Raw genomic sequence first — 17727 nt, 5'->3', positions numbered from 1 at the left:
TTGAACTACCTGTAATTCTTTATAGGTTTCAGACCCATTTAGTCATAACTAGATCTTAGGTCACATACAATCTAAGAAGTTGACACAGTTTCCAGACATTCTCATAAGACTATCTTACATATTGGATCCAAGTTATCCCCATTTTTCACAATCTCTATTTCTCAGTGCAACTTCAACAATATTTGGGGTGGTATTTAACTAAGTTTTACTCAGAGTATATTCCTTGAAATTAATGAACATTACTAAGTTAAGTTCATTAATTTCTTTGATCTACTGTGAGCAAAACCTATCTGAACATTTTTAATACTCGATTTTTCTGAAGTCACCAGGAAAAAACACACAAGTCAATTCTTTAAGCTGGCATAGTCTTTCTTCTAATTCCCGCATTTAATTTCCTATCTCTAGATATTCAAACTAGAGTGGCCCACACAGGGAATCTTTGAACGACCAGAATTTTAGCAAGCTTCCATGGAAAGAAGCACTGTTGACACACAGCTGTAAAAGATTTATTTGCAGGACAGTGAAAACAGGTTCAGTGTTTATCCAGTCTAAACATTTTTATATAATGCATACAATTAATATGACAGAATTTCACTCACTTGGAGCAAAGTTGTTTCTTTCCTTGGAACAGCTGTTTCACTCTGCTATCTCTAAATCATGGTGCATCCCTACCTGGGTTATTTGCATATCCAGCTCCACCACTAAGAGGTTTACTGAGTCCCAAAATAACTCTGTCCTTTCTCCTCTGCTACCCTTATGCCTTGATCTGCCTCCTTTACTTCCTTCAAATCCCTCCTCAAAACTTTCCTTTTCTGTAATGCCGATATTGTGCTGTAAAATATCGTGCCCGCACCATATGTTTAAAGCACTCTTATACTACTTTATGAGTCATGATTTGCCCCAAAAGAATCTTGGGAACCGTAGTTTACCCCTCACAGAGCTACAATTCCCAGCATCTTTGACAAACTAAATTTCCCAGGATTATTTGGGAGAGGGTATAACGTGCTTTAAATATGCGGTGTGTCTGCACCCTAGATCATTGTGTTACTTACACAAATGTCAGCCCCACTGAGATAAATGAGGCATACTTCCAGGTACAGTGGTACCTTGGGTTACATACACTTCAGGTTACATACGCTTCAGGTTACAGACTCCGCTAACCCAGAAATAGTGCTTCAGGTTAAGAACTTTGCTTCAGGATGAGAACAGAAATCGTGCTCCGGCGGCGCAGCAGCAGGAGGAGGCCCCATTAGCTAAAGTGGTGCTTCAGGTTAAGAACAGTTTCAGGTTAAGTATGGACCTCCAGAACAAATTAAGTACTTAACCCGAGGTACCACTGTACATGCTTGTAGGATTTTGCCACCTTAATTCTCAGTGCACATGCCCTGTGCTGCCTTCTCATTGACATGTAACATTCAACTGATACTTAAACTCATATTTCAGTGAATGTTGGCTGAAACAGTGAAAGAGGCCTTTATTAAAAAGCAAGCCTGAAGGGATACTATGTTTTTGTGGCCAGTTTAGAAAACAAAAGTGGGGTTGTTTTCAATCACAGCCCTCCCTCCATGGTTTAGGTTATTAAAATTAACAGTACAGCTGGCTAACATTTGTTGTCCATAATACATTGGCAGAAGGACATTTTCGTGTTTAGGCAAAACAATTGGCACTAACAGAGCAAGGACAGGTGATCGGCTGGTTTCCATGGTTCCTGTTTGCAGTGCTGAATATAATCGAAAGCAAGGCATAGACAAGCGACAGAAGCAGAGAGAGCATATTCTCAAAAGTTTAAATTGTGTGACTAGTATTACTCGTTAAAATTAAAACTTGGTGATTCAAGGCATGTTAGGATACTTAAGGCAACCATTCCAAATAGTTAATTTATATCATAAAGCTACATGTATTGATAGAGCTGGAAACTACTATACTGTAGTTCGAGTCATTAAAAAGAAAATCATATTGCTCAGAAATAAGCTCTCTAGATGTTTTCATTATAAAGCTGAAAATATTGGCCAAATCATTTTAAGCATTTGCCAAGGAGATACAGAGAAAGAGAAAAGGAGAGGAAACAAGCTTACTGGCAGAACAACAAATCTTTCTATATAGCACCATAGGGTCAAACTTTAAAAACCTAATCAGAATTTCCTTCTGTAAGCTGTCTTTTGCCCGCAAGGGGATACAGCTCGGAGGAGGTGATATTGACAAGTTGGGTTAGAAAAAACCCCTCAAGGAAAACAGTCACACCAGTGCTACGTGTAGTTTGTGAAAGTCTTGCACCACCTATCAATTGGGTTTTTAAAGCTGCATACCATATGTGAATAAAGTGGTGAGCTCAAAAATGCAAGGCCCTCTCTCCCACCCAAAAGGTCACCCATAAATGAGCATTTCCCCCCTAAATAATGAAGTGATCATCTGCCCACACTCAAATTGGTATCAAGTGTTGCAGGAATACCCAGCAATACGTACCCGGTGTGTTTCTGGCAGCACCAAGAACACCCTAGCATGCTACTGAGACCAACAGGATGTTGTCTGCATGAAGAGCACAGTTACCTTAGCTGCTCTTTGACTTCAAAGTTAACAAGCCTGTTATATACCCCATACTCATGTTTAAAGGTATGAATTTAAGAGACTGAAATGTGCTTCATACCTTATACTAGTGATGGGAGTTGGATATTGGGGGACCACAGATTCCCTATCAGCTCCAGCTAAAATAGCCAATAGTGAGTGATAATGGGATCTGTGTTCCAGCAACATCTAGAGGGCCACAGGTTCCCTATCCCTGCCTTACATTTTTCCTAAGCTTCTCATCTAGGAAGGTGTGCAAAACTTATATGCAGATCAAGCCTGCACAACTTGTGATTCACACACAACCCCTTTGAGGTCACATTGCACATGAAGGGAGCACTTTGCAAGAATGGACTGGCCTTATTATACACATGGAAATTTGAGCACGTTGCTAACGCTTCTCTGCCTACATCTCTGGCAAGTACTCTTGGGTCTCCGGTTCAAAATATCCAGCACCAAATCCCACTCCTTGGTAACAGGTCAGGTGCCTAGTCAGCCCCCCACTCAGGTAAGCAATGGAAAAAAAATACTTGCTGCAAAGCATAGCTTCTGCAGCTGTCTCCCATCTCTCCCTGCCTTTGCCATATGTGAGCAATGTGTCTTTTCTAGGCTGCATTGCTCTCTAGCACCCTTCATACCCAGCACTGTGTAGCAGAGTCCCCAATTTCCACATGCAGTCAAACTTCTGTTGGCAAGGCCCAGTACTCCACTCCCAGCCACCACCGTTCCTGGCCAAACACTTTTGCCTTGCAGAATTGCAGCTTGGATGCACGGAGCAGAACAAGCTGTCGCAACACACCAAGAGTGACAATAGCATTCCGTGCCAACCAGCTATTATGCCAGATTAAACATTTTGAAAGCCTGTTCCTTTTTTCCTTTGCAGAACTAAAGAAAAAAGATCCCTAGCCCACTAATTGCCAACATTCAGTGGTCCACTCACCTGCATCTTTCTGCAGCATACAAAACAAGCAGATCGAGTAGGGCGAAGGGGACCAGAGGCCACTCTGACAAAGTGAGCTCTGATCCACGGAAGCATGTTTTACTCGCAGCACAACGCTATGTGTATCTTGTAATTTCCTGTAAATTCAAAGTGTCTTAATTCAAAGACTCTGGATATAGGACTGCTGTCTAGGGCTGCAATCCTATGTACCCATTTTCTTGGGAGTAGCCCAATTTCACTGCTTATTCTCTTAGCCCTGAAAATGCCCCACAACTGTACAAAGAAGGTGGCGGTTAATTTTTCTAGGTATTTTTTAGTTCCTTATTCAATTTACAAGTTCAGATGACCTTTGTGCCAATTTAATCTGGAGTAGGATTCACCAAAGGTTTGCAGCCTCTATGACATAACTTCTTCCTCTTTTCTCCTGAGCCTGTATCTTAGATTGCAAAGCTGAGAGCTGGGCCCCATGGTAGTTAACTGCTTTTGTGCAGCACCTAATATATTTTACCCAAACATACGGCAACATAACATGTGCCCAGACAGAGAGCAGACATGTGCCAGTGCCATGGAACCACATCTGCTTGCTATTCCATGGGGTATTTCCTCCAAAGCCACTTTCAGCACATACCTCTGAGTTCCACTGCAATTGTAAGTTGAATTAAGGAAGCTACTGCAGCATTTATTTTTCATGCAAATATAAATCACACACTGTCTTTGGTGTAATGTAAACAAGCTGCAATAAAGCTACAATTAAATCTCTCCCGTGTAATAATATACATGGTGTGTTTATAGTTTTCTTAACTACAGCAACAATCCTCATATTTTATAGGTCTAAAATAGATAGGCTTAGCTGCTAAGGTTGATAGTTATCATTTTAATTCCTTTAATAGCAACCCTATATTAAGATGAAATTCTTGAATCCGCACACTGATGAGTTCTCCCCAGATGTTTCCGAATATGCTGATTTATAGAGAATCCTGCACCAGCGGACACAGAGCAATGGATCCAAACTACAAGAAAGAAGATTCCACCTAAACATTAGGAAGAACTTCCTGACATTAAGATCTGTTCAACAGTGGAATTTGCTGCCAAGGAGTGTGGTGGAGTCTCCTTCTTTGGAGGTCTTTAAGCAGAGGCATGACAACCATATGTCAGGAGTGCTCTGATGGTGTTTCCTGCTTGGCAGGGGGTTGGACTCGATGGCCCTTGTGGTCTCTTCCAACTCTATGATTCTATGATTCTATGCTCTGCTGTTGCAATCTGCAGCACAGGGATAGACAATGGGGTGCCCTCCAGATGTTGTTGGACTACAACTCCCATCATCCCTGAAACACTGGCCATGGTTGTTGGGGGTTGATGGTAGTCAGAGTCCACCATATATTGAGGCTGTCCCTGCTCTAGCACATAAAACCTCTTAAAGTGAACTCCATGTTATTTATGAAGGGTGGTACTCAAGAAGTATAGAAGAAGACTATTTTTTGTCAATTTGCTGTTCTCGCTGCACCCACCCCCTTATGCTGTTTCAAACCTCTGGAGATTTTTGGATGTGGCTGCAGGGATGGAGGGTGAATATGCAAAATATCACTCCCCTCCCCCTCTTGCCTGCTGACTAGAAGCTTCCACTGGCTCAAAGAGCTTTCTGTCATAAGAAGAACAGCATTGCATACAATCCTATGAACTCCTATCAATTTGCTTGCACCACTTCACAATTTCAGCAGTGCTGTGATGGTTTGTAAGTCATGAAAAACCATGGCTTAATATTTTATTATTATTTATTTTAAATAGTGTTATATTTCTTACTGCTAAGAAAATTTTGAAGCAGTTCACAACACGAAAACATCTATTAAAACTATTTCAAAATGCAGCTATCAGAATATCAAGAAATATACGGTTGTAGAATCCAGTATTGATGATCAGGAAACGTCTAAGCAAAGAGATGTGTTTTCAGTAAACATTGGCAGCATGCTACTGTTGATGCTGCCCAAATAATGGGGGTGGGAGAAGCTTCTACAACACCACCACAGAAAAGGCCCATTTATATGTTTTTTTGCTAGATGACAATCTGCAGATTGTTGTGTGGCCAACAGGCCTCCTCTGAATATCTTAATCAGTCTTACAGAGAGTGAAGGTGGTCCTTCAGGTAAACTGGCCCTGAGTTGCTTAGGACTTTATATGTTAATAAGAAAAGCTTAAGCATTGCTTGGTAGGCAATAGGCTTTCATTATTGTGATGGGAACAAGTCACAGAGAACTTCCGGCTCACACGATTCCGCCATACTGGTGTGGCCGTGTAGAGATCAAAAGTTTCACTTCTGCTTTTGACAAGTTGCAGTTTAGCAGTGCAACCAAATCCTAAACTGTGGTTATTCTTAACTGGTTGATTGAACAAAACAGCTTTGCATCCCATCATTTGAAGTTGGCTTGTTTTGAATAAACCATAATAAATATTTACTGCAGTTTATCAGGTTTGGATGAAATGACAACCTATGGTTAATTTTTTTTTAAAGGAAGTGAACAGCTCAAATTTCCTCCTCACAGTCTTGCCAGAGGTGGATCTGGGAGTATGTAACCCCAAGACTTGTTGAAGCTCATTCCCATCACAATAAATCATAGTTTATTATCACATCTGACCTAGGTCACTATTTTGCTCTGTTGCTTTAATTAAAAGATATTACTAAATTACCACTTTCAGGTTGTCATTATTTCACAGGTGGGATGCAAATGCATATTGGCAAAATCAGGTTGTACACTTAAAGTGGATTTGGCACTTTTGCTCAACAAACATGCTTCTTTTTTTAAAAAAAAAGGATTTTGTGGAAATGAATGTGATGGGGAAATGCACTAGGAAGTGTGGGATAGCCATTGCTTGATAGGATGTTGTCTTCAATCTCCATGCATACAAATCAGAATGAATGTTCAATAAACAGGTCATCTGGAAGCAACCTATGTTGCTTTGTTATGTCTATATGACAGAAACTATTCTTACTCCATATTTCCTTGTTACCTGAAGTTGCTGTCATTCCCCACCCCCTGCAGCTCTCTCTGTCTAGCTATTGCTATATGTCAGCTGTACCACGTAACAATATGCATTTCAGAACTTACGGTTCAGCTTCAATGCTCTGGTCAGGAGCCACATAGTTGGCAGGGATGTAACCTTGCCGCTTCTGTCCATGCTTAGCAGACCCGTTCTCCACAAGCAGCTTTGCAAACCACCAGCTCCCTTGAGATTTATCCAGCACTTCAAGCTTATCTCCAGTTCGGAAGCTCAGATCTTCCTCTGTACGGGCTTGGTAATCAAACAGGGCGACATATTTGCAAGTCTGCTTTGATGGATGAAGAGGCGGTGGGTCTGGGATGTGTATACAGATGGCGTCCGAGGAGTCAGTCGAATTGATGGTAGTTGGGTTAGGCTTATCCTCAGTCGCACAATTGAAAAGCCAAGGCATATAGGGCTCCAGACAAGCACAATATTTCCGACAGCAGCTCCCCATTCTGTCCCCTTCTTGCTTGTGGCCTGTATTCCTTCAGTCCCCTTCTTCCTATCCTGAAGCATTCAAGATCCCTTCACACCCATTTTTTCCATTCAGCGTCATTTCAAAAATAGTCCCAGGACTCCTTCCTCTAGTACAAAAGGCAAACAATTTCACTGGACGTGTCCTCTTCCCCTCCAAGTCTTCTTCACCATAAGAGTTTCCTCCTTGCCTTCCAGCTCCACGCTCAGGACTGAAATCTGAGCACTGAAGTGCAATTGTTCATGTCAGGGGAATTTTTTCACTTCCTCTTCTGATCGGTCAGAAAGACCTGAATCGTCACGTTAGGGGCCAAAAAATCTTGTAGCAACAGAACAGGTAAACAGAAACAGTAGAGAGAGCTTCCAGCTGAACTTCCCTATCTTTGCACCTCCTCGTTCCCTTTATTCTCTTTAAATGTACTCTGGCAGTAGGGAGGCTCTGCACACATTGTAGCTCCTGGTAATGAATAACCAACCTAACTTGCCTTGTTGCTTTAATATGCTGAGTTGCTTGTGGACAAACTATTTTTTGTATGCACTTCCTGGTCTGCTCTTTTTCCCTTCTGTCTTGGTCACTGTGTGTGTGTTGCTGTCCCTCAAACACATACACCACTCTCTCCTTGATGACAGTGCCTCATCTGATGATCATTTTATTGCACAATGAATTTGCACTTTTTAATTTCATATTCACAAAGAATTCAGAAATCTTTCCCAGATGGCCAGGCCACATTGTGGAATGCCTTCCCTTCTGAGGTGCACCCACCTCCCTCATGCTTAACATTCAGGAAGAAATTTAAAACATTCCTGATTACGTGGCAAGGGGTGGAAGATACCATCCACAACCACCTTGAAATTATCAGACATTCTTAATTTTTAAACTGTTCTGGATGTTTGAAAATTTGTTTTTATAATTGTATTGTTTTAGGTGTTGTCACCCTGGGCTCCTTTGGGAGGAAGGTTGGGATATAAATTTAATTAATAAGTAAAATAAGGGCCCATCTGTGTTGCAACCTCAGAATCAATAATATTAAATAAATACTGTAATAAATAATAAAATGCTGTCATACTTTGTTCTTCTTCTTCCTACAGCGTTGTTATAAGAATAAGATGGTGCAAGAGCACCATAAAGAAAAAGAGGTATATACATGTTACAAATAATAAAATTCTTTAGATCTGAAGAAAACAAATCTAATTTTTTGAGGACAGGGAGTTTCCACAAAATTCTAGAATGTCCAGACCTAACTGCTTGATTTATTTAGCAGTACTTGCAGCTAAGTGGTGATGCACTGGCTTACGTTTTCATTTTAGTCATCTAACTCTGACTTTAAGAACCAAGCAGTGATTTGCTGACTCGGGTTAGCAACCCTGAAGGGAAGTGGAGAGTGGTTCACCCAGTCTATCTGCATTTTATACATAACCAATCACCACAGCAAAGCAATATCCTCAATAGTAATTTAGTCACATTTCTCAGATAAACATAGAGTATGTAGTAATGCGTACACAGACAGCCTCCACTGCCCTCCCACAATGCAGAGCTATCTTGCAGTTTCTTGAGAAACTCGCTTGATGTATTTCCCCTCAAACCAGCTTCAATCCACAAGGAAAACATAGGCTACTTCACAGTTAAGCCGAGGTGTGTGCATTTGAGACAGCCATTGCACATGCACAGATGATAGCTTCATGAACAGATGTTGAAGAGCAACTGCAGGGTCAATTCTATGATCTATTCCTAGATGATGTCACCTCCCACCTTCAACCACAAATCCGCAGACCACAGGAATGAAGTTCACATTCCACAGTTTGGGATCCCCTGGGCTACCTAATAACAGTAGATTGCTCATCCATGGCCTATTTTATATCAACAGGAGCCATATATTGTAGAAATTGTAGAAATAACAGGAATGACGCTTAAAGAGGCTTTTTAATGTTGTGTGTAAAACTCATCTAGGAAGAGTCTCCCAGCAAATTAATTAAGGTTATTTGCTTCCCTGAGTGGTGCCAAGTTTGAGGGAAACTTATGTTTGGGGATAAAATTGTGAAGGGATATAATTTCAGTTTTGCTGCTGACACCTTTATGGCCCTTTGGCAATTTAATGTTGTCGTGTGTGTGTGTGTGTGTGTGTGTGTGTGTGTGTGTGTGTCCCTATCCTGAGATTCTGTGGAATGAATGGCAGTCTGAAGTACAATCTATCAATTAAAAATTATATAATCATAGCATGGGGGAGGATATCTGAAGCAGGCAGCAAAATGTCTGAGCCTATATAAGATTTCCAGAGAGCATTAGCTTGAATTTCTTTGCCCTGACTGCTAGCTGAAGGGTGCCACTTTTCAGGGATAGAAGAATTAGTTTTCCAGACATCAAGGAACATTATTGGTAGAAATGCAGCCACTCATTAGTTACTAAAGGTAATACTCTCCTCACAGTAATGAGGGAATAGCAGCTCCTAGCAATTCACCCTCCCATTCCAGATTAAAGAAACTCTGTATCATGTTTTGTTCTTGCCTGCTTAGCCTCTTTGAACTCATTTCTAGTACTCTTATTAACATCATGACCAAATATGATAAGCCCCCCTTTTGGGGGCTTGTACTGTAAATAAATATACTGAAATTAATGGCAGTGCTCACTAGCAATACAGTTTACTTGAAAATAATATACATTGATAAAATGCCAGGATTTAAGCTAAATTCAGGAGACTGTTCTAGTGCCAATATACACAGATGGTAAGCTCTGATCCAATGAGCAAACACATTTTATATCCCTTCCTTTATACAAATTATTTGATTGCCAATGCAAAAAAGAAGCTCTAATTCTAACTTTTTTTCCAGCGCTAAAAGCTGTTCACTTATCTTTCTCTTAATCAGACCCAGACCATCCATAGGAACGCATTAGACAGAGTAACAATAGGTTGGGTGGAGTTTTCAAGAACAGTGTGGTAAGGCTAAAATGGGCTGCAATTCCATAAATGTTTTGCAACATTTGCCACACACTTGCTTCCCCCAAAGGTCTGCCTTTCAGAAGATAATAATGTGTCAAAAGTGTGTATAGTGTAAATACAAGGTGTATACAATAACATATAGAACTTTCTTGAATAATTCTGCACATATCCACCACCATAATGGCATTTTCATAAGCAGTGGGATTACCACTACGATATGTGATTATGTCTTTTCTCCCCAAAATAAAAGTCAAAGTGGCTAAAAATAAATTTCAGTAAAATGAAAATAAATAAAACTAAAATAAAGTGTAGATGGGGCCTTAGCTGGATACAATCTATAAAAACCTGGCAGCACAAAAAGTCCACAAACTAACGAACTTACCTCCCTCAGCACAGTGACACTGAAATGCACCCATCAGCCTCCAAACCTGCCAAAAATGAGGTCCCCACTAGACAGTCCTTGATGCACCTAAGTCAGTTGGGGAATCTAAAGCAGAGCCACCAGGGTTGTTCAGAGCATTGAGAGGAGATGGTTCTAAACAGTGCTTTTTTTCTAGAAAAAGATGTGCCGGAACTCACCATGAACATCTCCCTCTTTTGCTTAGAATGGCAATGCTGCCCACTTGAGGCCTGGAACCCACCTGAGAGGTTCTGGAACTGAGTTCCTGTGAGTTCCCTCTGAAAAAGCCCAGGTTCTAACTGTGTTTTTTTTTTGTTTAGTCGTTTAGTCGTGTCCGACTCTTCGTGACCCCATGGACCAGAGCACGCCAGGCACTCCTGTCTTCCACTGCCTCCCGCAGTTTGGTCAGACTCACGTTTGTGGCTTCGAGAATAGTGTCCAACCATCTTGTCCTCTGTCGTCCCCTTCTCCTTGTGCCCTCCATCTTTCCCAACATCAGGGTCTTTTCCAGGGAGTCTTCTCTTCTCATGAGGTGGCCAAAGTATTGGAGCCTCAGCTTCACGATCTGTCCTTTCAGTGAGCACTCAGGGCTGATTTCCTTCAGAATGGATAGGTTTGATCTTCTTGCAGTCCATGGGACTCTCAAGAGTCTCCTCCAGCACCATAATTCAAAAGCATCAATTCTTCGGCGATCAGCCTTCTTTATGGTCCAGCTCTCACTTCCATACATCACTACTGCGAAAACCATGGCTTTAACTATACGGACCCAGTATAACTGCACCCAGTCCTTTAAAAAAACCTCAAGGCTTCAAAAGCACCAACCAACACTTTGAATTGTGCTCTCAAATAGTTGCCTGTGAAAGCTGGAAAGGACCAGAGAAATATGTTGTGTCCTGCCATCCAGTTGATGTTTCTGATTATTTTCAAGGACAGCACCATAGGAAACACAAATTCTTGAAGCATATTCAGGGTTAGTCCCATGGAATAGTGCCTCAGTTTGTGAAAGAGATTGGCCTAGCAATAGCTGCTGCTAAATTCCTTAATATAAATTGGTGCAGAAGCTGGTTTAACTTAGCAGTGACAAATGTCAAGTATTGTGGAATCCTGCAATTTTTCCAAGTCAGACCATTGGTCCATCTATCTCAGTATCTTCAACACTTAACTAGGAGTAGCTCCCCAGGATTTCAGACAGGTTTTTTCCCCTCTCAGTTGCACCTGAAGATGCTGGCAGTTGAACCTGGAACTTTTTGCATGCAAAACCTGTGCTCTGCCATTGAGTTACAACCAATTCCCAGTGTGGTCTTTGGTCAGTAACTTAGCATATTTGAATGAGAAGGGAATTAGGCAGGCAGGACAGGAAGAAGGGCAATTTGTCTTGGCAAAGGATTCTGGAGGTATAGTTTTAGCCATCTAGGGAATGTGGAGTTGTGAGCAACAGGTAGGTGTGCTCACAACTTGAGAAGGAGTGAGTTGACACTGGAGGGTAGTGCTAGTACGAAAACAGATTGTCCTCCAATCCTGATATGACCTCAAGTGTGCATGTTTATTAATAGGTTTTCATCATTACTTTTAAGCCAAGGTTGAAAATGTGTAGGTTCAGCTTAAGCATAAGTGCTGTGTGGATGTGAATCGACTGCTGCGGTTAACAGGATAACAATTGTACAGAAATGTTTAAACTGCTAATGGTTCAACTGCTCAATGTCCTTGCACTGTGCCTCCCGCTGTTAGCACTTTATAAGAATACCAACTTCTAGGAATAATAGCGTTTTAAAGTTGCTTTAAATGCACAGCTTGTAGTCTATTGATGTACATCATTTACACAGAACGTTTTCTGTTGTTAGTGCCATTTTCCCTGATAAAAGCCTGCTGCTACCTCTAATTCCATTAAATCCTGTTCCATTTAACTTACTATCAGCTTAGGCCTTGTTTACTTACACAAAATAATTGTAATGATTAAACACAGCTGTAAAAGACGCGTTTCTCAGCCAAGTAAAAGACAATAATTCCATAAACAAATTAGGAGTTATTTTAACATAGGAAAGACCTTGACTGCAATATTACTTTATGTTTTCTCTTTACTATTTTATTATTTATTTTTACTGGGTAATTAAATCACAGACTATAGCCTGAACAGTTGGTTTTCAGGAATACAGAACACCTATTATTTGCACATTAATTGGCACCATGCTTTACAATTGTGTTTTGGAAAGTAACAACTAAATGCCTCCCCATGCTACATGTAGGAAATTGCTATTACTTTTTGAAATATCCGTGTATGTGTAGCTCAAAGTACTCTTTAATATTAGGTTTACTTAAACAAAATGTTATTCAGGAGACCTATGCACATTTGCTAAATGAATTATGGCCTGCACTACAAATCACTTAAGCTAGAGTATTTGCACATGCAAATCAAACCAATTTGCTTAAATCTGCCTGAATCAAATCTGCCTGAATCAAAGCATTGCATCTTAAGCCAGTTGTTTTTGTATGAATTTTTTTTGGGGGGAGGGGGAATTTAATTTGCATCTTAAAGTATATATTTTACCCAAAATAAGTATTTTGGAAAGAAAAATAATTAGCAGGAAACAGCCTGCATAGTTCAGTTGGTTAGAGCTAGTGCTATTAATGCCAAGGTTGCAGGTTTGATCCCCATATGGGACAACTGTATATTCCTGCATTGATAGGGGTGGACTAAATTATACTTACGGCCCTTTCCAACTCTACAATTCTATCATATCAGAAACAAAATGCCAACTTTTTCAGAGAACACAAACTTTGGTATTCCCTGCCCCATGGAACTTGGCACATCAGACTGCAAACCCATATGTATTTCCAAGGGCTACTATATACCTGGTGCCCCTGCTATAGGGTATATGGGCATATATGCACATCCATAACACCCAAATTGGAGGCTACAGAAATGGTGCATCTGCTAAAACATATGCCTGGGTAAATACCTGTATTCAGGACATACATACCCAAATATAGTCCTGTTGTTTCTGTGTTTTCTTAGTTCTGTACATTGTCGTTGTGTCCTCACTGAGAAATGGACATCTAGGAATGAATCCCAGTGGTATGGGGTTGGAGCTCAGAGACTATTACCTTTCATGAGGTCCAGACAAGACAGAAGAACGCAGAGAAACTGGACACTTGGTAAGAAAATCTAGAAGTGCATGCTAATCTAGATATTCACATGGAAAACATCTTCTGGAGAGCCATACATATAAGGCCAATCAGACCATTGCCCATTTCTAGGCAAGCCTGGCCAATAAATGACAGTATTAGTAGCTTTAGCTGTGCTTGAATCTGGAACATGAATACCATTGTTTCTGCCCTTGCTCAATGTAGCACTGAGTGCCTTCCCATGTACGACAATAATACACATCAAAAGGCCACTGGTTCTAAATCAAGTCATTTTTAATACAGTGGTACCTCAGGTTACAGACATTTCAGGTTACATACGCTTCAGGTTACAGACTCTGCTAACCCAGAAATAGTACCTCGGGTTAAGAACTTTGCTTCAGGATGAGAACAGAAATCTCGCAGCGGCGGCACGGCAGCAGCAGAACAGTTTCAGGTTAAGAACAGACCTCCAGAACGAATTAAGTACGTAACTAGAGGTACCACTGTACTGCGCTAAATTCTACTCCCCTGATGTTTTGTGGAAACTTCTGTGCATTGAAATGTTTTTATGCCATCTTAATTCTACAGATCTAAAGAATGGGATGCCTCTCATTCTACAGCTGAATAATGAAACTTTCTGCACCACTCTCCTAGCCCAACAAGGGGGAGGGGAGCAAAATAATATGCCTGGTATTACATGCGTAAAAATAAATAACAGCCCTAGAAATCAAGGAGAGTACTGCATAGCCTATGAGCTACAGCATTAGTCCCCAATGGAAAATCACAGTAATGTTCTCTATTTTTAAACAGTTGCACTAGTCAGCTAAGTGCATGTAGGCTGGGAGATGACAGCTGGGAAGGAAATCACTATGCCCACCCTAAGCACTTATATGCTGGAACAGAAAATCTTATGGCTGGGCTGTTAGCTTTTAGTTTCCTATATGCCATAAAGGAAAGCTCTTTTATTATACAAGGAAATATTCTGGCCTGTTTTTTTACTGGAACATTTATTTGATTGCGTTATCATTGTTTTCTGGGTTGTTATCTTAATTGTTGCATATTTTGATCCCACTTTATGCAGAACTTGTCACGGTTAAAGGTTAAAAGTGTGAGCCACAGGCTAGGAAATCTCCAGTTCCGATTCAGCTAGATTTCAGTCAAGTGTCAACTGCCTTTCAGAGTGAGGCTCCATGACTGGAGAGCCCAATGTAATTTTGTAAAAAGCAGCTGCAGAGACAGAGGGGATTTGATCAGGGCAGTGGTTCAGGCCTAATATACCAGTTTGATTACTGCATTGCATTATATGTGGGGCTGCCCTTATAGGTGGCTTAGAAACATCAGATAGCACAGAATTCGGCTTCTATAATTCTGACACAGCCAGAGTTATTTATATTACACCTACTTTGAGAGAGATATTAGCTGCTTTCAAGTCCAATTTTAGGTGCTTTTTAAAGCCTTAAATGTTTAATATATATATTTATTTACTTTGCAGTTGCATTGTTTCGCCACTTGTATGCTGCTAGGGGCTCCTTTGGGAGGAAGGGCCTGGAAATGAACAGGCCGTGGACTTGAACAAACCCAGCCAGTAATATGGCTGCTGCATATTGAACCTACTTAAGTTTCTGAATCATCTTCAAGGACAGCTCCATGTGGAGCCATTGCAAGAGCTATTCAAAGATGAGGGGATGGAACATAACAGAAAATGGACATTGCATGTGGGATCATGCACGCATTTCATTAGGAAGTTTGGCCCATGATGGCTTGAACTGTATAGGTTGCCAGTTATTTGTAGCCTCTGGTCACATTGTGAAGCATAAGAGGAGCCCTGCTGGATTAGACCAAAGGCTTTATATTTCCACTGGCCAACAGTATGTCTACGGGAAGCCTGCAAACAGGACATGAGCACAAAAGCACTCTCTCTCTCTCATGCTCCCTAGCAACTGCTATTCAAAGACACATAATTACTGTAATTAGGTTATTTATATTTTGTTTTTCAATTGCTTTTAAATATTGTAAGCAGCAGTGGGGAAAGTACTGTATTCAACTATTTAAATTTATTAAACAAAATACATTAAAACACTAATACTGCAGGCAGTGCTCTTTTCTGGGGGTACGCATACCCCTAACCATTTTGTGATTTAAGTTGGGCCTCATTGAGGGGTAGTATTTCAATATGAGGAGGAAAACGAGAGTACCCCTAAACATTTTTTAAAGAAAAAAAGCACTGACTGCAGGTAATAAAAACTTAATTGATAATATAACTCCTTTTTCCATATGAGTGGCCATTGAGGTGATGCAATGCCATGCCTCTGCCCTCCCAACAGTGACATCAATGAACCTTACTGGTATGGGGCAGGAGTGGGGCAGGACAGTGCCAAGGGTGGAACTGTGTGGGCCAGTGGGAGGGCATGCTGGATGCTCCAGCTGGTATGTCCATGTAACCTCAACCTGGCTGCAGGCCTGGGCAGGCCAGGTCATCCCCTTATATACCTGCTGGGATTGACAAGGCATCTGACCCTCACCTGAATCTCATAGCTCTGCTGTAGCTGCCTCTGGTTGGTTATCATTTAACTCTTGGGGGAAATAATTAGCATCACACGTCACGTGCATGGAAGTTGCCAAACCAATTAAATAACTAGAAGGATTACTGTTAATAGCACCAGTTTTCCTATAAGTTGATATTGCTGGATAGTTTTGATGAACTACAAAAGCATTTTTAGTTTGCTTTCTGTTGCCATCCTGGAAATTTTCTTTATTAGTGCCACTTTGTTTTGTACGATTCCTTGCAGATGAAGGAAAACCACTTTTCTGCTGGTATATGTTGATAATATAATTTTGGTTACTGAGGACAAACAAGATTGTACAGAAACAAGATTGGGTGCAGGCCTGGCCAGGACATAGGCATGACGCACCTGTGATAAAGGTGACCTGTGTGCTTGCTTGATTAATAGCTGTTGGGAACTTCAAGGTCCCTCTCTCCCTTCTTATGGTCTTTGTACTGGACCTGGAGACTCCAATAGAGAGCATTCCATGTCAAGGAGGGCAAGTGGGCACTCTATCAAATGACAGGGCAGGAGTTACACAGAGCAGAGCCTTTTCACTGGTGGTGCCCATTGTATGCCTCACTCTTTCCAGACCTTCTCTCTTTTGGCCTGTATTTTGGAGCTTTATAATGTAGGAAGACTTTGGAAGAGCTGGTTGACAAGTCTTATCAGTTGCTGACGTATGAGTGGATTTTATTTGCTGCTATTCTGTGTTTCTAGTGCACCAGCGTATACACCAGCGTAATAGAGTTGGCCAGGATGCCAGAAGGAATACACTTTACGAGCTTTCTCCATTATCTGCACAGCAGGGGGTGTTCAGTCAACAGTGCAAAGGCTGATCTGAAGCATTCCCTGCTGGTTACCTGCTTTCAGCAATAGGGGTCGCTGTTTGGTTGTACCCAATTGGTTAGCTGTCAGATTCTAGAGCTCCCTATTGGTGGCTCTTAGGTAATTCACAAAATACAGAGTCCATTCATAAAACACAGTGTTCATTCATAAAGCAGTAACATAAATCTCCATTGCTACATATTGGGTGTATATTTCAGCGTTTGAACATACAAGTTTATGGCCATGCTGTAGTGTAGTGCTTATGTGACTGTGAATAAGTGACTGCCCCCCCTTTATTTCCATAACAAGTCCTTAAGTCTGTACTCTGAATGGTGACACCAGGGACCTAGAAGGTGCAGGGCGTGTCAGTCCAACCCCTGCACAGACTCATCAGGGCTGACCTTAAATTGGGCCACATTGGGCCCTGCAGGCTGCTCCTAAGGGGGCCCCTGCACCAGGGCAATTTAGATGGATTTTATTTATATATAAAAGATTTTGCAGACTTTGTGAACTGGGACCCTACCAAAAAAAAAAAAAATTCAAGTTGCACCCCCACTGCTTCAAATTGGGCCCCACTGGCTAGCCTTGGGTCTAATAGTTGCTGGGCCTGAGTTGCCCTGCCTTTGCAATGACATCTGGGGTTTGCAATTTTGGGAGAGGGGAGACTGCATTGCTGTATATATGTTTTATTTTATTTGTTTTTTATCTTATATTTTGGAAATGTACATTGTTTTTCCCCTTTAATTTTTTTTGGGGCCCCCAAGACAGTGGGGCCCTGAGTTATAGCTTGTTTAGCTTATACGTAAATCCGGCACTGCTTATAGGCAACAAACCACCGGGCTGCGAAAGCTTTGACAGAAAGTGTGTAATGACAGATCTGCGCCG

The 17727-nt window shown here is 41.2% G+C and overlaps 1 protein-coding gene across 1 annotated transcript in view; it reads right to left on the bottom strand.

Moving 5' to 3' along the window:
* FRK (fyn related Src family tyrosine kinase) overlaps nt 1-7538 on the bottom strand; it is a 34972-nt gene extending 27434 nt beyond the window's left edge. The window contains exon 1 of the mRNA XM_082216745.1: nt 6604-7538. Coding sequence (XP_082072871.1) covers nt 6604-6992 — 389 coding nt within the window. The 5' untranslated portion in view covers nt 6993-7538. The remainder of the gene's footprint in view (nt 1-6603) is intronic.
* Nucleotides 7539-17727: the final 10189 nt, after the last annotated feature.

Source organism: Podarcis vaucheri (genome assembly GCF_965113315.1).
Source record: "Podarcis vaucheri genome assembly, chromosome: 3".
Classification (NCBI taxonomy): domain Eukaryota; kingdom Metazoa; phylum Chordata; class Lepidosauria; order Squamata; family Lacertidae; genus Podarcis; species Podarcis vaucheri.
The sequence above is the reverse complement of the archived record's forward strand: the minus strand, read 5'-3'. Positions and strand labels throughout refer to the sequence as shown.